The sequence below is a fragment of the Hyla sarda genome, chromosome 5 (assembly GCF_029499605.1).
Source record: "Hyla sarda isolate aHylSar1 chromosome 5, aHylSar1.hap1, whole genome shotgun sequence".
NCBI classification, from domain to species: domain Eukaryota; kingdom Metazoa; phylum Chordata; class Amphibia; order Anura; family Hylidae; genus Hyla; species Hyla sarda.
In genome coordinates this window covers 73,585,173-73,605,888 of record NC_079193.1, presented here as the reverse complement: position 1 = coordinate 73,605,888, position 20,716 = coordinate 73,585,173, and the positions used below count along the sequence as shown (strand labels likewise).

Genomic DNA, 20,716 nt, shown 5'->3' with positions numbered 1-20,716 from the left:
CAATGCATCTCAGTGTTGCCAGTTGCTCCTCTAGATCCAGGATCTGGGCTGCCAAATGAACATCTCGCACACATCTCGCACAACAATATGCACCCTCAAACTGCTGTTCAAGGATTGCATACATTGCGCAAGATGTACACCAGACTGCATATTCCAACATGGAGGCCATCGAGTTATGGGGATTTCACAAAGTAATACTCACAGCGGTCTCAAACTCCTGCTTTCAAACTGTTTTACAACTCTCTTACAACTGCCTCTCTTCCAAAGCAACACTCAGACAGAGCAAGCTCAGAACTGAGTCCCAAACTAAGATTTAAGCACCTGTGACTAATCTACCCAACCCCCTAGAGGTAGAGTAGAGAAAAAAATGAAAAGGCTGTTTAAAATTCTATCAGTGATCCCTCTATGTGCAAATGTAAGTACTCACACAAGTCACTCCAGCTCCACAGATTCACTCTGCACAGCAGATATCTCCTGTTTTACAACTCTCTTTCAACTGCCTCCCTTCCAAAGCAACACTCAGACAGAGCAAGCTTAGAACTTGTCCCAAACAAAGATTTAAGCAACTGTGACCAATCTACCGTCCCCCTAGAGGCAGAGTAGAGAAAAAAAAAAGTGAAAAGGCTGTTTTAAATTCTATCAATGATCCCTCTATGTGAAAAAAAAATTCAAAAAGCAAAGAACTTCATCTGGAGCATACAGCTGCTGATAAGAACTGGAAGGATTAAGATTTTTAAATAGAAGTAATTTCCAAATCTGTTTAAGCCTAGTTTCATTTATTAAAGGGGTACTCCGCCCATGGCATCTTATCCCCTATCCAAAGGATAGGGGATAAGATGTCAGATCGCCGCGGTCCCGCTGCTGGGGACCCCAGGGATCGCCGCTGCGGCAGCGCGCTATCATTACTGCGCAGAGCGAGTTCGCTCTGTGCGTAATGACGTTCGATACAGGGGCCGGAGCAGCGTGAAGTCATGGCTCCGCCCCTCATGACATCACGGCCCGTCCCCTTAATGCAAGTCTATGGCAGGGGGCGTGACGACCGCCACGCCCCCTCCCATAGACTTGTATTGATGGGGCGGGCCGTGACGTCACGAGGGGCGGAGGCGTGACGTAATGATGCTCCGGCCCCTGTATTGCCCGTCATTACGTGCAGAGTGCAGTAATGATAGCGGGGTGCTCCAGTGGCGATCCCCGGGGTCCCCAGTAGCTTTGGATAGGGGATAAGATGTCTAGGGGCGGAGTACCCCTTTACACCTAGCCTGGAGATTTTTGTTTGTTTGTTTGTTTTCTTTTATTTATTTATTTATTTTTTGCATTTTTGGGACCTATATAGGTGTTTTATGCAAATTATGTCTTTTCTTGCCAGGTTCAAGTGTTTTGAAGTGTTTATGTGCATCAGAAACATGTAAATAAATTGGACATTTTTCAGACATAAGAAGGTCTCAAAACATGTTCCAAACACTTGGTTTTTATAACTGATATAATTGTGGCAGTACATTTTCTGCTGTTTTAGAGGAAATTTAATATATGTAAATTGGATATTTTTGAGGGGAAAAAACTGACATTTTACTCCTCATAATACACTTAAAAAATGCATGTATGCGGTTGCTAATGACAGCGTACTGCAGCTGCAACCCTGCAAAACATACCCTGATAATGTCCAGTTAGTGAGGACAGTGTCATCATGTATAGGCACAAACCTTATTGACAAGATGAATGGTAACACGTATTGACAATTTATTAATATTTTTCCAGGAGTGGTAACAGAGGAATAATACAGTTTTCACCTAAACAGGGTCCTTTTTAATAAATAGCTAACCAACCAAATAAATAACTAAATAAATAAATAAATAATGATCGATAGAGATGAAAAAGGCAGCATGGCAAATCCACACTTGAAAAGATAAAGCTCTCAGAGAAAATAACAAATAAGCAAAAGAAAATCCATATGTGATAAAAAGGCATTTCACAGAAATGTACCAACTGGATAAGATCAATAGAATACTGTACTGTAAATATAGTATTGTACTTAAAAAAAAAAAAAAAAAAAAAAAAAAATATATATATATATATATATATATATATATATATATATATATATATAAACACGATACATAATTTCAAAGTATAATAAAGCACATAAAAATATAAAATATCATCATAAGGCTGTTTTCACCTGTGTGCAAGTCCCAGTCCAACTGGGTCTAGAGACCCAAGATAAAGGCATCGTAGTGATCTATGATTCTGTCAGTTCCAGTCATAATACCCATGATCTACTTACCTCTGTAATGCTCCGGAGTCCGACATACCATATTATGCCCGTGTGAAAGCAGCCTATCTGTGTTTTTTTATTATTAGGTTGTTTAGGCTAAAAAAGACAAACACATAAAAACTCCTAAAGTCAGAGCTGTACAGGATACATAGATATCGAGACAGCAAGGAGTGCTGAGAGATTTCGGCTTTTATGCCTGCATATTTATAAGTCTTATTTATTGCGATATCAGTAGAGGCTCTTAATACATTTGGTGCATTTTAAAGTCTCAAGGTAAATATATGGTTTCTTAGAGCAGGGAAGCTTTATAGTAATATCTGTGCAGAGTTTTAACAAATTAGCCTAGATCCCAGATAAGTAAACAAGGCTCAACCTGTCTCAGCAAACGAGACTTTCCAGTTTTCCAGGCCTAGGGTGTCCTTGGTAGATTTCTTTTGGCATTTCCCCCCTATTAAAGGAATGTTTTTTCATTGCAGCACTAAATTGGTCTAGGTGTGGTGTGCAAAACAATTCGGCTCCCTGCCTTGGTGTATGTCTAGTGGCATTTGCACCAATTTATTTACTGCACATCAAAATAGGGAGGATTTCTATACTTGATCATGGTGTCCATTGTTTCAAACCTTTCTAAGCACAGTGTTTAAGGATAATAATGTGCAGAGTTTCTTGTTTGAATATATTGAAATAAGAGCTGGAAGAATGAAGCCCAGTTGAATATAAGGGCATCTGGGATGTGTATCTGACATAGCTTTCAGTATATATAGAACAGTGATGTCATGACGTTAATAGCGTTGTACTGGGAGAACTTAGGACCACCATCAGGAAATAAGTTTAAAGGTTCCATCCTCGATTTATACAAAACAAGTCCATCTCCACTTTCATTTGCATCTTTTTTTCCTATCATTGTACAGTCAGCACATAATGTATCAACAATAAGGTCTAATAGATTATTACTCAACCCTAATGGCCATGGGTTTGTAAAACCGAAGCACTAACAGTACAGTGGTCCCTCAAGTTACAATATTAATTGGTTCCAGGACGACCATTGTATGTTGAAACCATTGTATGTTGAGACCATAACTCTATGGAAACCTGGTAATTGGTTCTGAAGGCACCAAAATGTCATCCAAAAATAGGAAAAAGTGAGAATGAAAGAAAAATAAGTAGATAACTAATACAGATAAAGCAAATCCTTACATATAAAAGTAAGAAAGATCTGCCGGGAGCTGTAAATCACTGTCTATGTCAGTGTTTCCCAAGCAGGGAGCCTCCAGCTGTTGCAAAACTACAACTCCCAGCATGCCCGGACAGCCAAAGGCTGTCCGGGCATGCTTGGAGTTGTAGTTTTGCAACAGCTGGGGGCACCCTGCTTGGGAAGCACTGGTCTATGTAGAGGACAGGAGCTTCTTCGGGGTACAGTACAGTACACACAGTAACATGGAGCCGCCCTCACCAGGTATCTAAAAGAGCAGCTAATCCTGGTACAGGTAAAGAGTACAGAACATGTAATACCTCCCTGTACTGTAGGGAGGCGCTACCAGACACCAGTCAGTGCATACGCTTCAGTAATACAGGAGTTTTACCAGTAAATGCCCATTCTGATTGGTCAGTTCATTGACACGTTTCACAGATCTGGACTGTCTGTATATTGTATGTTGAGTCTGGTTTTAAGTTACAATGGTCCAGAAAAGACCATTGTATGTTGAAACTATTGTATGTTGAGGCCATTGTAAGTTGAGGGATCACTGTATATGATACCTACAGTAAAATGTTACAGTTTATCTCACATTACATGTCACTGTAGCTATGTTATTTGCAGTATAATAATATTGAGCACTGAATTGAACTTTGGTATTAAGTGATCCGAAACACGTCTTTTTGCATTTGCAGTTCAAATACAGTGGCACTACAGTATAACAAGCATGTATTTACATATGGTTTTGCCTCTGTGAGGGTAACCCTGCTATTGGCTGCACCATTACCTCCCCATGGAACTAGGTTCTTGACTCTTTATCAAGTGTTAAATGTTAGTGGGACTGATGGGGTAATGTGTCTCCTTAACCCCTTAAGGACGCAGGACGTAAATGTACGTCCTGGTGCGGTGGTACTTAACGCAATAGGACGTACATTTACGTCCTGTGCATAACCGCGGGCATCGGAGCGATGCCCGTGTCATGCGCGGCTGATCCCGGCTGCTGATCGCAGCCAGGGACCCGCCGGCAATGGCCGACGACCGCGATCTCGCGGGCGTCCGCCATTAACCCCTCAGGTGCCGGGATCAATACAGATCCCGGTATCTGCGGCATTGCGCGATTTGAATGAATGATCGGATCGCCCGCAGCGCTGCTGCGGGGATACGATCATTCAGAACGCCGCACGGAGGTCCCCTCACCTTCCTCCGTCCGGCTCCCGGCGTCTCCTGCTCTGGTCTGAGATCGAGCAGACCAGAGCAGAAGATCGCCGATAACACTGATCTGTTCTATGTCCTATACATAGAACAGATCAGTATTAGCAATCATGGTATTGCTATGAATAGTCCCCTATGGGGACTATTCAAGTGTAAAAAAAAATGTAAAACAATGTAAAAGTTAAAGTAAAAAAAATGAAACATCCCCTCCCCCAATAAAAAAGTAAAACGTCCATTTTTTCCTATTTTACCCCCAAAAAGCGTAAAAAAAATTTTTTATAGACATATTTGGTATCGCCGCGTGCGTAAATGTCCGAACTATTAAAATAAAATGTTAATGATCCCGTACGGTGAATGGCGTGAATGGAAAATGGCGTGAACGGAAAAAGAAAATCCAAAATTGCTACTTTTTTCATACATTTTATTTAAAAAAAATTCTAAAAAATTTATTAAACATTTTTCATATGCAAATGTGGTATCAATAAAAAGTACAGATCATGCGCAAAAAATGAGCCCTCTTACCGCCGCTTATACGGAAAAATAAAAAAGTTAGAGGTCATCAAAATAAAGGGATTATAAACGTACTAAGGCTGGGTTCACACTACGTTTTCTCCCATACGGGAGCGCATATGGCAGGGGGGAGCTAAAACCTTGCGCTCCCGTATACCTTTCTATGCGCTCCCGTATGTCATTAATTTCAATGAGCCGGCCAGAGTGAAACGTTCGGTCCGGTCGGCTAATTTTTGCGCCGTATGCGCTTTTACAACCGGACCTCAAACCGTGGTTGACCACAGTTTTAGGTCCGGTTGTAAAAGCGCATACGGCGCAAAAATGAGCCGACCGAACCGAACGTTTCATTCCGGTCGGCTCATTAAAATGAATGACATACGGGAGCGCATACGAAGGCATCGGGAGCGCGAGGTTTTAGCTCCCCCTGCCGTATGCGCTCCCGTATGGGAGAAAAAGTAGTGTGAACCCACCCTAATTTGGTTAAAAAGTTTGTGATTTTTTTTAAGCGCAACAATAATAGAAAAGTATGTAATAATGGGTATCATTTTAATCGTATTGACCCTCAGAATAAAGAACACACGTCATTTTTACCATAAATTGTACAGCGTGAAAACGAAACCTTCCAAAATTAGCAAAATTGCGTTTTTCGTTTTAATTTCCCCACAAAAATAGTGTTTTTTGGTTGCGCCATACATTTTATGATATAATGAGTTATGTCATTACAAAGGACAACTGGTTGCGCAAAAAACAAGCCCTCATACTAGTCTGTGGATGAAAATATAAAAGAGTTATGATTTTTAGAAAGCGAGGAGGAAAAAATGAAAACGTAAAAATTTAATTGTCTGAGTCCTTAAGGCCAAAATGGGCTGAGTTCTTAAGGGGTTAAGGAGACTGCCAAGTTGGTTAATGTACACTTAATGGCGGTGTAATGCTGGACTGGGAAAAATATGCAAACTAGCTCTTCTCCAGAAGGAAAATAGTGGGGCTCTCTAGTGCCACCTCTTGGAGAGAGCTTTCCTGAAGGTCAACGCAAATTTTTTTTCATTAAAGGACATCTGCAGCGTGATTAACACTTATCCCCTATCCACAGGATAGGGGATAAGTGTTTGATCGCGAGGGGTCTGACCGCTGGGACCCCCTGTGATCTCCTGTACGGGGCCGCGGCTGTCCCGTGCAGGGGGCGTGCCAGCCGCAGCATGACGTTGCAGCCGGCACTCCTCCTCCATACATCTCTATGGGAGAGGCGGGGAGGCAGCGTTCGTGCCTCCCCCATAGAACTGTATGGAGACGGGTAGGAGACGGGGCGTCACCGTCGACCTCTAGGTCAACGCTACGCGCCTTAGCGCTCACCATGAGCGCTAATGGCGGCGCCCCGTTAGGGAGATCTCCGGGGGTCCCAGGGGTCGAACCCCCCGCAATCAAACACTTATCCCCTATCCTGTGGATAGGGGATAAGTGTCATACCGCGGCCTTTAACTGATGCCAGAAAGTTAAATAGATTTGTAAATTACATAGCATAGTTGTATGTTATGTATAATGAAACAAATGTTATGTAAACGGTAATTTGTACGAGATTAAGATAAAAAATATAAAAATTTAAAAAAGATTTGTAAATTACTTCTATTTAAAATTTTAATCCTTCCAGTGCTTACCAGATGCTGTATACTCCAGAGGAAGTTCTTTTCTTTTAGAATTTTTCTTTTCTGTCTGACCACAGTGCTCTTTGTTGACACCTCTGTCCATGTCAGGAACTGTCCAGAGCAGGGTAGGTTTGCTATGGGGATTTGCTCCTACTCTGGACAGTTCCTGACATGAACAGAGGTGTCAGCAGAGAGCACTGTGGCCAGACAGAAAAGAACTATACAACTTCCGCTGTAGTATTTAGCATCTGATAAGTACTGGAAGGATTAAGATTTTTAAATAGAAGTAATTTACAAATATGTATAACTTTCTGGCGCCAGTTGATTTAAACTAAAAAAAAAAAAAAAGGAAGGAATTACAGCATTTTTTTTTCTTAAGCCTTTGAGACCATGCCAAGTTATAATACTGTGTAATATGCTTCTATTACCTCTGTGCGATGATTTGTCCCATTTTCATGCTAGGGACCCACACCATGAATTGCTGTAGTGCAAGTATTTTTATTTTACTGTTGTCTCTGACCTTTCCTAGCATTCCCTGTGGCTAGAGACAATATGTCATAAGTCACATGGTCTCCAGCAGGTGTGGCTATGTTGCAGCTGGTGGTTGGTTAGCAATGCTATAGCCACACCCCCTGGAGACCATGTGACTTATTACATACGAGCCCGGATTTACTTAGAGTGGAGTGGAGTTTTCTTTTGTGGGTTTTAATTCTCTGCAATATTTTCCACAGTATTTACTAAGGTTTCCCTATATTTTGCTTTTTTTTACACATGCTCTGATCTGTAGGGTTTTGCTCAGCTCAAATCCACCACATTTTCTGTGGAAACCTTTGTGAATATGTTAGGTTCTTGTGAAAATGTCGGGGACATGCCCCTTTTCGGCGGCCATGCCCACTTTTCCTGGCAGCCACGCCCCTTTTGGGGTTTTCTCAGTAAAATGGAGAGTTAGTTGTTTTTTTTTCCAATTCTGGCGCAAAACATTTCAGGTTTACAGTAGTAAATCAGGGTGCTGTTTCTAATAGCATGGAATGTTGGGCAAGGTCATAGACAATAATAAAATAAAAGGCTGGCACTACAGCATTTCCAGGAGTGGGTCATGTGCATATAACAGGGTAAAGCAGCGTATGGAGGTAATAGAAGCATATTACACAGTATTATAACTTGGAATCATAGACTTAAAGGCTGAAGGAAAAAAATCCTGGAATATCCCTGACTTCTTAAAGTTTTAACTCATGATTACTGATATAAGCTAAGCCAGAATCTAGTCCAAAAGGATGATTTGCCCATCTGTAGATATCTGTTCCAATGTTCTTCCCCTTATCAGTACAGAGTGTTGGTTGGTAGAGAGGTCTTTTTTGAGGCACTGAGGGGTTAAAGTGTCTCCATGTGGAGACTCCAAACTCGATCTGTGGAGGCTTATAGGCCATACATCAGGTGGACACTTTTCTGACTTCCTGGTTACCACTAGTGCACAAAAATATCTGCTATGTCTGCAACTGCCACCAATTGGGGAGCCACATACAGGGGGCCCACAGCCATTACTCCACAGCCATTGGTTTGGATAATGTTTTTTCTTTTATAATAAGTTTTCATATTCAAATAAAAAATGTATGCAGCGTAAAATGTCATGTTCCCTATCAATAATGTATCATTGTAACATTTCTTAAATCTTGTCTTTCAGTTACAAAATGAGCAAACAACCACTTGCTAACATAAGTAGGAAGCCCGGCTTGCAAATATGGTCCATCGAGGTAAGAAACTCTTATGTTACGTTATTCAGAAGGATATTTTTAGCAGAATTATTAGTCAACTTTGTAGTTGTTTCTGTGTTGACTTCCTCATAATCCTAGATAAAAAGTTGTCCAAGTACCAGAAGCAGTTGGCCTATTGTTAGCTGCCATTGTGTGATGACATCCATTGGCTTCTGTTGGACCTCATGAAACTTACAGGGGACAGGTATGGCATGCCTATAGGGTATAATGTCACATAATAGTTCTGTTACAGATCTATATATATTTTTTTGGGGGGGTGAAACGCTGCAGGGCCACCACCACACAGCTGGTGACCCGGTGTAGCCCGCCTACTGACTGTCAGTCCGAGTCTGCTGGCACTCCCCAGGACAGTGGCACCTGGGAAAGCACTGCTTTCTGGCTCTCCAAGCAAAGTGTGCAGATAACACCATGTCTGTGATGAACACGCTCCTGCCCAGTGTCTGCTCCAGGAATCCCTCCACCTCACACAGTTACCATACCTGGAGGCTGGTTCATAGAAGACATGACAAGACGCATAGCACAGCATAAAAAGGGAGTGATAAAAAGGGAGATACAGATAACAGTGATAAAAAGGGAGACACAGGAGCAGCAGTATACACCCCTTAGGTGAAAATGAAGGACACACAATCTAACGGATTCACTGACCGATGGGGTACAAAATCGCCATATCTCTCAGGAATGGGGGGGAGTGAATCAATAAAATAAGAACACCCCTTCACTCAGGGCATCCTAAGTTATCAGGGAGTATTTAAAAAAATCATAATGTCTAGGGAAGCCACAGGTCCTCTCGGGTCAATGTTTGTCCCTAAAAAACCCTTTAGGGTCTGCTCTAGGTTTATGCAGGTCTTTAAGTGATAGAGTACCAGGGTCAAAGACAGCTTAACAAGCATTGTCCATCTTTATCCAGATTCCCATGAGCCTTTGAAGCAAAGTGGGCCTGAATCTACCCAGTTTTGCGTGTCTGCTTGTGCCATGTGTCTGAATATGATGTTGACAAATAGCAACATTGCATACTGACAGTACTTCTAAGCTTAGCTGTGCAATGTGGACCTGACCATTCAGGATATCTGGCAACAGTTCTTATCACGATGGCCTAGATAAAATCTCTTAGGGGGAGATTTATCAAAACCTGTGTAGAGAAAACTTTGCCGAGTTGCCCATAGCAACCAATCAGATCGCTTCTTTCATTTTTGAAAAGACCTCTGAAAAATAAAAGAAGCGATCTGATTGGTTGCTATGGGTAACTCAGCAACATTTCCTCTGGACAGGTTTTGATAAATCTCCCCCATAATGTATACAGATTTACACTGCTATGGCCTAAGAAAAATTTATGTTTTAAAGCACATTACATTTTTTGTCTAAATGAAAGTTTAGGACAATTGATACATAGATAAACCTAAGATCTATTTTATATTTCTCTGTAAATATAAAATAGACGCAACTCTAAAAACCTCATAGATACAGTAGGATGGATAATGGGTAAAGAGGAAGGTTGTCACAGACATTTGTTCCCAATGGGGGAGAATTATCAAAACCTGTTCAGAGGAAAAGTTGCCCAGTTGCCCATAGCAACCAATCAGATCACTTCTTTCCTTTTGCAGAGGCCTTGTTAAAAATGAAAGAAGCGATCTGATTGGTTGCTATGGGCAACTGGGCAACTTTTCCTCTGGACAGGTTTTGATAAATCTCCCCTAATGTCTTTAGATTCTTTCTTCTGTTAATGTCTATACCTAGAAAAGTTACATTATCATTTTATAAAGACTTTTTTTTATGTCTTGAGTTTCATGAATGTCATAGGGCACCATGGACTCCTGCTTTATATAACTCTTGGAATAGGAATGAAAGAGTGTTTTATGATATACACAATGGGAATTTACATTGATGTGTCAACAGCGTGTGGATACAGCCAGCTGAAAGGAAAGGCTATTATCCTGTATCAGGCTGCACATCTCTGTTTATACGGCCTTTATGGAGAGGAGACTGTCATAGTTCCATTATTATCTTTGTAGACACCTGGCGTATTCTGAAATGATTGTCTCAAAGATAGGCAGTCGGATACATAGATAGACTGTAAAGATCTCGTGTGTTGTGTTCACAGATTCTTGCATTTCATTCTATAGAACTAATCTTCCAGTATTCGAAATGGAGTCATTACACATTATTCATACACAATGGCCCACAATTACTATTGCAAACCTGACATGTTTTGTGGGGTTGTGCGCCAGATTCCATTGGATAGGGGATAGAATGTTTTTGCTCAGAATACCCCTTTAACCATTGCAGTTGATTTTGCTTTTATACTGAAGATATCCTGAAATGTATTTTTACACAATAACAAATATCTGTTGTGAGCCTTTCTACAGCATCATTTGTTTGACACATTAGTTAGCGTTGGGAAATGTCTGTATCTTTTACATTCAGTAATTTAAATTTTATGTGGCATTTAGCAAATGTGTTACAACTTGACAGAAAGTCTGAACAATTGTTCCAGCTCGCTGTTGCCATATTTTTTGGGAAAACACAACTGGTCTAACATTCTGATACTTATGTTGCAATATTCATAGAAGTTTCTAGTCTCTTGGTGCCCAAGGCAAAAAGTAATATAGTTCACCTGTCTACAAACTGCACATAGAGACTGTATATCTATCTGTCGAAATGTTGCACCCTTGTTGTCCCTTGGCTTTGCCATTCCCCTTCTTTTACGAAAAAAGAAACTGATATACATGTTAGAAATATGGAATCACATCAGTAGTGGCAATAGATTGATGCTTTACTCATTTTCCCTAGAAATTGATACATATTCTAACAAGGTTAATGAAACTCACAATTATGTAAAATATTAATATTATACAAAAAAATATTTTATTGCACTGTTACCTGATGGTTCAACAAGCCTGCAGCAGATCTGGGGATTCCGTGTGGCATATTGTGTTGTCATCATAGGTAAGGGGCGTAGCTGTAGGGGTCGCAGGGGTAGCAGTTGCACCCTTATGCATGAGGGGGTCCAAAGGCTTTTCTGTTACATAAGACAACACCAGCATAAGAAATGGTAAATTGGGGATGCGTTACAGATTCTGCACTGAAGCAAATGATGTCTTTGACAAGGTTTCATAGTTTTTCGACTTCCATGTAGTTGTTTCGGAAGACAACACCATTTGTATTCAGCAGAAAACCCCCACAATATTAAAGTATCTGCCATTAGTTTGCTATTGTCTCTAGTATTTATTACAGACATTGCATTGTATTTACGTGTATGACTGGTCTCTTTTGCAGAAAATGCAAATGGTTCCCCTTCCCGAAAAAGCCTATGGGAGCTTCTTTGAAGGTGACTGCTACATTATTCTATTTGTAAGTATACATCATAATGACAATAAACAGCATTTCATAGGAGTGTTATGTATATATGAATGCCATGTTAACGTCACAGCTTTATTGAAGTAGAAAAACTAACAAAAACATTCAGCAGACACCTTCAGGCTATCTGCACAGGAGACAGGTGTTTTATCATGTGTGGGATTTACACATGGAAACTCCCAAACCCACACAGCTGCCATACTATTCCAATCGAAGCAAACGAAGCCCCAGGCAACAATATTCAGAAATGCATAAATATAGACTTATGTGTTTCCCAAGTTTTATTCCGAAATTAAAGTGAAAACATGAATGAGGTTGTATCATAAAGACAATCCCTATTTATAGTGACAGCCGGGAAGTGAGACATACTCTGCCCTGAACTACATCTAGCAGTAACTCACGACCACAGCGGACCCAAAGGAGGGAGACATGCTGCAATCTAAAAATTTTACGTGTCTGGGAATTATGTCAAAAGTTAAAAGGGTTCTCCGCCCCTAGATAGGGGATAAGATGTTTGATCGTGGGGGTCCCGCCGCGATCTCTCTGCTGCACCTGGCGTTCGCTTAAAGCGTTGGGTGCAGCGTCGGAGACTCATGATGTCACGGCTGTGCCCCGCTCGTGATGTCACGGCCACACCCCTCAATGCAAGTCTATGGGAGGGGGCGTGAAGGTCATCACGCCCCCTCCCATAGACTTGCATTAAGGGAGCATGACTGTGATTTCACGAGCCTCCGTCACGCCCCCTCCCATAGACTTGCATTAAGGGAGCATGACCGTGAGTTCATGAGCCTCCGCCCCGCATCGCCAGTCATCCGGCACGGCGCGAAGTTCGCTCCATGCACTGGATGTCTGGCGTGCCGCAGCCGAGATCACTGGGGTCCCTAGCGGTTGGACCTGGTGATCAGACATCTTATCCCCTATCCTTTGGATAGGGGATAAGATGTCTCAGGGCAGAGTACCCATTAAATGCAACTGGCAGAACCAACCAGTTTCTTAAAACTTAGTTTTGTAACTCTTTTGAGATTTTCAGATGCCTGAACGTCCATAGAACATTTTTCACCTTTTGGGATGGCACATTATTTAATTTCGACAAATCTTTGTTTTATTCACAAGTACGGGAGCAATTAATTGGCTTTAAAGAAGTTTTATGGGACCTTCTTTTATCAATATCTGATTGTAGGGGGCCTGACACCTGGCCCTCTGCCGATTAGCTGTTTGCCAGAGTCATGGTGCCTGCATACACGATAAAGCAGAGTCAGAAGCAGACAGCTCCCTACACTGTGTAGTGGCCATGTTGAGGTACTGCAGCTCAGCTCTCATTGAAGTAAATGGGAGCTCAGATACAGATACCCAGCACTACACAATGTATTGCCCTGTCTGCGTCCTGCTCTGTTTCACTGTGTAGGTAAGGTTGTGGCTATAAATCACTATTAACAGTATTATGCAAGTGGAATAATGTACGGAGGATGCAGATTGTGTCTTTTTCTTCTTCATGTGACCGTTGGAGGTCCTTGATGTCACTACAATGTCACTGACAGGTTTCCATGAAAACAGCCACTATGGAGAGATGCTCAGCTCGAAGGTGCACTTGCACTCCTTAGTAACATAGTTCATAAGGTTGAAAAAAAGACCAGAGTCCATCAAGTCCAACCTATAACTTTAATGAGTCCCTACGAAGTTGATCCAGAGGAATGGAAAACTCATAATAGAGGTAAAATGAAAAAATGAAAAATGAAAATGAAAAACTCATAATAGAGGTAAAAATTCCTTCCCGACTCCAAATATGGAAATCAGAATAGATCCCTGGATCAACCTTCTGTCCATATAGATCTAGAATCCATAACCTGTTATGTTATTATTCTCCATAAATGCATTCAGACCCCTTTTAAATTCTTTTACAGAGTTCACCATAACCACCTCCTCTGGCAGAGAATTCCACAGTCTCATAAGAACCCCCCGTCTGTGCTGGTGTAGAAACCTTCTTTCCTCTAAACGTAGAGGATGCCCCCTTGTTATGGATACAGTCCTGGGTATAAATAGATCATGGGAGAGATCTCTGTATGGCCCCCTGATATATTTATACATAGTTATTTGTTCTCCCCTAAGCCTTCTTTTTTCTAAACTAAATAACCCCAATACTTTCTTGTACACTGGTGCCCAGTACTGTACACAGTATTCTATGTGTGGTCTGACTAGTGTTTTGTACAGCGGTAGAATTATTTCCTTGTCGTGGGCATCTATGCCCCTATTGATGCACCCCATGATTTTATTTGCCTTGGCAGCAGCTGCCCGACACTGGTCACTACAGCTAAATTTACTATTAACTACGATTCCTGAGTCCTTTTCTGTCAGTCGTCCCAAGTGTTCTCCCATTTAATACATAATCCCAGCCAGGATTTTTCTTCCCCATGTGCATTACCTTACATTTATCAGTGTTGAACCTCATCTGCCACTTCCCAGCCCAAACTTCCAAAGTATCCAGATCCATTTGTAACAGTGCCCTGTCCTCTATAGTGTTTACCGCTTTACAGAGTTTAGTATCATCTGCAAAGATTGCTACTTTACTATTCAACCCCTCTACAAGGTCATTAATAAATATATTAAATAGAACAGGACCCAAGACTGACCCCTGTGGTACCCCACTAGTAACAGTCACCCAATCAGAATAAGTACCATTAATAACCACCCTCTGTTTCCTATCACTGAGCCAGTTTCTTACCCACTTACACACATTTTCCCCCAGTCCAAGCATTCTCATTTTATGCACCAATCTTTTATGTGTCACCGTATCAAATGCTTTCGAAAAATCCAGATATATGACATCCAGCGTATAAGGGAGTTACAAAATGGGCTGATGTTGCTCACTTATTCTTTCCATGTCTACTGTAGACTACAGTGGAGCATATGGCATGACTGTAATGCCTCCATTTTATAAGTTTCTTCTCTCTAGTACTGCTCTGAATATAGTGAGCATGACATCCTTATTCATGTGGTCAACAAGGGTTTCCCCATCACTGTCTAGACTTTATTAGCAATTTTAAGGATAGATAATTAAAGTTCTATTTCAAGTACAAATAATATGGTGGCACCTACCATTGTTAGTAGAAAGAAAACAATGGTTAAAGTCATCCTTTCCACTCAGCTGTTTCTCCTTCTCCCATAGACTTGTATATAACCACTGCTTCATACATCCTCCTATTAGCAGCCCACTATATTAGAGGAATCAGTGGGGGTACCAGCAGTCATATCCCCACCAATCTAACTTCATTACAAATCCTATGGAGTAATGCCACCATATCACCACCTAGTGGTCAACAAAGTCCTTACAGCTGGTTTTTACCTTTCTTAGATCTTTTTTGATCTTTCAAAAAATGTTTTGGATTCGGATATATCAGATAGATGTACAGTCTTTATATATTATACTCAATTACATGGAAAGCACAGTGTTAATGGCCGACATTTATCATTGTCTTTAGACTGTTTTTTGTGTCTAAAAAAGGCGCAAAAAAGGCAAAAGCAGGGTTTATTTGCGCCTTTTTTGTGCCTTTTGGTTTACACGTTTCTGCTGATTTTGAGTTGCAATCCACTAATTTTGGCAATATACATGATATGGAAGGGTTTTATGAACTGCGCTTTTTTGTGAAAAGGCGCAAAAAAGGCACAAAGCCACTAGTCTCAAAAACTACACCAGCCCAGACTTAGATTAGCATTTTGGTGTATGTGAAGAGAGAAATTTCAGAAAATGTTTACCTGCACAAAATGCTCTGCGACCATTAATAAATTTGGTGCTCCTACACATTACCAGCACACAAAAAAAGGTATAGAAAAATGTTTCACTTACACCTACAATGACAAATGCCGGCCAATGTCTTTAAAAGGTATTCCCATCTCAGCATGTTATAACATGCTGATCAATAGAATATGAGCACTGGGACCACGCTTATCCAGAGAACGGGAATTGTCCCTGAAATAAACAGCGCAGCACTCATGCGTGGCCAGTTCTCCATTCATTCTTTGTGGTGCTTCTGAGCATTGGCTGGTTTGGTGCTCAGCAGTGTCCAGAAATACCATAGACAATGAATGGAGCACTGGCAGTGCATGAGCATTGTGCTTTATTTATCCTGAGGGACATTTCACCCCCATTCCACAAATTGGTGAGGGTCTGACTACTGGGACCCCCACCAATCAGCATGTTGTCCCCTATTCTGCTGAGGTGGGAGTACCACTTTAAAGCGCAACTGTCATGACATTTTGCTGCAATAACCTGCACACAGCCTTTGTACTGTGTGCAGGTGGTGGTTATAGCAATGTTTTTACCTGAAATTCTCATGACTGCAAAAAAGGTTTTATTCAAAGCCACTGACGGTCGGATAGGCGTGGCGCGAGGTACGCGATGCCCCGCCGCCGCCACGCCCACCCCCACGCCTACCCCCACGCCTACCCCGTATGTCCGCGCTGGGACCTCTGTGTGATTGACACACAGGTCCCAGCGCATGCTTCCTTCAGCTAATCTAACCTGCGCGCTGCTGTGTGTCATCCAGCAAGCGCTCGCTCGCGCCGACGTCTTCCTCCTGCTAGGTGCAGAGCAGCGCGCTTCCTCTCTGCACCTAATATCGAGAGCTAACCTGATTGCGCGCTGCTCTGCGCAGACGCACTGAGGAGGAAGACGGCGGCGGGAGCGAGCGCTTGCTGGATGACACACAGCAGCACGCAGGTTAGATTAGCTAAAGGGCACATGCGCTGGGACCTGTGTGTCAATCACACAGAGGTCCCAGCGCGGACATACGGGGTAGGCGTGGGGGTAGGCGTGGGGGAGGGCGTGGCGGCGGGGCATCGCGTACCTCACGCCACGTCTATCTGACCGTCAGTGGCTTTGAATAAAAGCCTTTTTTGCAGTCATGAATGCTGCCAAATTTCAGGTAAAAACACTGCTATAACCACCACCTGCACACAGTACAAAGGCTGTGTGCAGGTTATTGCACCAAAATGTCATGACAGTTGCGCTTTAAGCTCATCATGACAGGGTAGCAATTTGTGAATTACAGTTACAGTAAATAAAGATTAGTTCTACCGACTTTTGTACGATCTCTTCTGGTTTTTCAAGTTAATCCCGATTATGCTGAATGCTGCAATACTGCAAACACATCGCAAACAAGAGGAGTGCTGTTTCTGGGAAAGAAAAGCACACCTCCTTTTTATCGCTTTCTAATGACATACAAACCCTTTAAACTTTATTTACATATAGCTGAAAAACAAACTTTATTTAATGGTAAAAAATCTATCTCCCAATGTGTGTGTATTGGTGTTGTACATGCGATCTCCTACAGATGATGAAATAATAAGGGTGAAGGGAAGGACAGAATGTGCATATTTACTAATGGTGAAAAAGGATCCTGAAAGGATTAAGAGGAATCCTGACATGCCTTAAACAAACGCTGCACCGAACGAAACACACAGTTTCGGCAAATATTGTAGAGCTCCTTTGTTATATACCTGCAGCATGAAGAACACCTGTCACTGAAATAACATGAAAAGTACAAAATATGTCTCATTTAATGGGAAATAAACAAGGTTCCAGGAAGGACACAACAGTAGCCTTTGTACAAGACCAGTTTATGGGCCACTTGATTTACAGCTTAGAACTTAATGGAACATACAGGGGGAGATTTATCAAAACCTGCGTGGAGGAAGAGTGGTGCTGTTGCCCATAGCAACCAATCAGATTGCTTCTTTCATTTTTCACAGGACTCTTCAAAAGTGAAACAAGCGATCTGATTGGTTGCTATGGCAACTGCACCTCTCTTCCTCTACAGAGAGGAATCCCCCCTACAGTGTCCACCCCTGGGCTTGCTGGACTGACACTAGTTGTGATGACATAGGAGCTCTTATGATATAACAGCAGCTTTCCTGGAATAAACTAACATGTTACCTGTCTGAAACCCACTTGTGAAGTGACAATGATTTACCAGATGAAAATACACCTGTGATGTCACAGCTGCTTATCTACCTATATTATGTCATCACAACTGACCTACCTGAAAAACACTTGTGATGTCACAGCTGCTTAGCTACCTATATTATGTCATCATAACTAACCTACCTGAAAAACACTTGTGATGTCACAGCAGGTAACATGTCTTAAAGGGGTACTCCGGTGCTAAGACATCTTATCCCCTATCCAAAGGATAGGGGATAAGATGCCTGATCAGGGGGCTCCCGCTGCTGGGGACCACCGTGATCTTGCACGCAGCACCCCAGTTACAATCAGTCCCCGGAGCATGTTCGCTCCAGGTCTGATTACTGGTGATCACGGGGGTCGGAGCATTGTGACGTCACGGTCCGGTGTGATTTCACGCTCCGCCCCCTCAATGCAAGCCTATGGGAGGGGGCGTGACAACTGTCACGCCCCCTCCCATAGGCCTGCATTGAGGGGGCGGGGCGGGCCGTGACATCACAATGCTCCGGCCCCCGTGATCGACAGTAATCAGACTGACTGATTGTAACTGGGGTGCTGCGTGAAAGATCACGGGGGTCCCAAGCGGCGGGACCCCCGCAATCAGGCATCTTATCCCCTATCCTTTGGATAGGGGATAAGATGTCTTAGCGCCGGAGTACCCCTTTAAACTCACCTGTGATGTTACAGCAGCCTATCTGATTGAAATCCTTATAATGATATAGCAGCTTACTTGACAAAAAAAGTTGTGATGTCACACAATAGCTCACCTTACTGAAACCCACTGATGTCGTAGCAGCTTACCAGAGAGTGACATCACTCGCTTAACTAAATAAAACTATTCACTTAGACTAAAATCCACTTTGTCAAAATATTTCGTCTGACTGAAACAGATGCAATTCATTTCACAGCAATGTTAAATAAAGCACCTTACTTGACTGAAACACACTGTATCAGTATTAAAGGAGACAAGAAAAAATACCGGTGCGCACCTCGTGCTGATAAACCCAGGATATATTGGTAATAGTAGAAAGGAGAAAAAGGGGGCCAACAAGTTGGACCCTTACCTCAAAGGGTTATGCTAAGAGCATAACATATCAGACATATCATCAATGGGTTATGCTAAGAGCATAACATGCAGACATATCATAGAGAAGTGCAGCCTCCTGGTCCATCCAAATTTTTGGCGAAAATCGGTAAACTTCAGAGCAAAGGAAAGGTCATCAACCTTAAGAAAATTAGGATATCAATTCGGGGCGCAGAATTCAGGATAGGTAAAATTCTTTATTTCCATAAGGAAGGATGCAAAAGAATTTTACCTATCCTGAAGTCTGCTCCCCAAATTGATGTCCTAATTTTCTTAAAGGAGTAGTCCAGTGGTGACTCAGTGGTGAGCAACTTCGGCAATCTCCGGCTCTGCCATTGAGATGTATTGAGGGGGCGTGTCGGCCGCCGTCTCATGCGGGGGTCGACACCCGCTATCTCGGCGGAGAGCAGGGGCCCCGTACAGAGAGATCACAGGGGGCCCCAGCGGTCGGACCCCCGCGATCTCAAACTTATCCCCTATCCTTAGGATAGGGGATAAGTTTTTCACCACTGGACTACCCCTTTAAGGTTGATGACCTTTCCTTTGCACTGTATCAGTATTACAATAACAACAGAGAACCCTCATGCAAAAACTTAAGGGGTTATCCACCATAAGGTGATTTTAGTACATTACCTGGCAGACAGTAATGGGCATGCTTAGGAAGGATCTGTTCTTGTCTTGGGGCTAAATGGCTATGTTGTGAGATTACCATAACACTGTGGCTAGCTGTTTGTGAACTGATATTTCCTGTTTGAGTTTTCTTCTTTTGCCTACAAATCCCATAATCCCATTTTCCTCCCTCCCACACATCAGCCACCCCACCCATTGAAACATAAATGAGCTGCATCCATTTAAAAGACCTGTGGTTTTCAATCAGGGTGCCTACAGCTGTTGCATTAGTTGCAGATTGATCTCTCTCCCACCAAGCGATCGCTCCACCCATTGAAGCAGACAGGCTCCCTGTCATCAGCTGACTTGTGAGTCAGGTCTCGGCCGCATTGCAACCTGGGAAAAATCTGAGACAACAGTCATTTTGTATGCTGTTAAAAATAAATATTGGGGTGAAAATCACAGAAGAATTGTGAGAAAACCATCACACACAGGTACAGACACTATATTATGAACTACACTAACTTTACAGCCCCTGTAGCATAGTCAAATAAAATAAATTCCTGGAATACCCCTTTAAAGGGGTACTCCACTGGGCAGCATTTGGAACAATTAGACACTGCAGCGAGCACACAGCATTCGTAACTAAATTTTCCGAACACTGGCCAGTGGAGTACCCCTTTAAAGGTAACCTGTGAGTAGGTTTTACCCTACATTAGGGCTGGAACAACTAATCAATTAATTGACAACAAATAGATCATGAAAATAGTTGTCAACTATTTTCATAATCCATTAATGGATTGATCGATAAGTTGGTTACATATACATAGCAAACCAATCATCATTATGTGTGTGTATATATATATATATATATATATATATATATATACATATACACAACTGTGGCTCCAGGCAGCCAGTGTACTAAAAATAAGGGGCCCAGCATGCACAAGATCTTCTGCTTCCTCAAGCTCCTCTCTGCAATTATCAGAAGGCCCGGCCATCAGGCTCTGTGCAACGGATTCAGAATAGTGTGGGAAAGTAGGAGGAAGACCATGTGTGCTTGGCTCCTCGTCACTAAACAGGCTGCAGTGGCCTGTAGAATGCCACTGGAC

The 20,716-nt window shown here is 42.3% G+C and overlaps 1 protein-coding gene across 7 annotated transcripts in view; it reads left to right on the top strand.

The window, feature by feature from the left end:
• VILL (villin like) overlaps nucleotides 1–20,716 on the top strand; it is an 87,538-nt gene that overhangs the window by 22,665 nt on the left and 44,157 nt on the right. Inside the window, exons 1-3 of one of the 7 annotated variants that reach the window (XM_056519688.1) lie at nucleotides 304–415; nucleotides 8,508–8,577; nucleotides 11,872–11,946. In XM_056519688.1, coding sequence (XP_056375663.1) covers nucleotides 8,515–8,577; nucleotides 11,872–11,946 — 138 coding nt within the window. In that variant the 5' untranslated portion in view covers nucleotides 304–415; nucleotides 8,508–8,514. Of the gene's footprint in view, nucleotides 1–303; nucleotides 416–8,357; nucleotides 8,382–8,507; nucleotides 8,578–9,182; nucleotides 9,205–9,864; nucleotides 9,891–10,212; nucleotides 10,273–11,871; nucleotides 11,947–13,513; nucleotides 13,664–20,716 lie in introns of those variants that run through there. The other 6 variants (XM_056519687.1, XM_056519686.1, XM_056519691.1 and 3 more) reach the window with 6 other exon arrangements.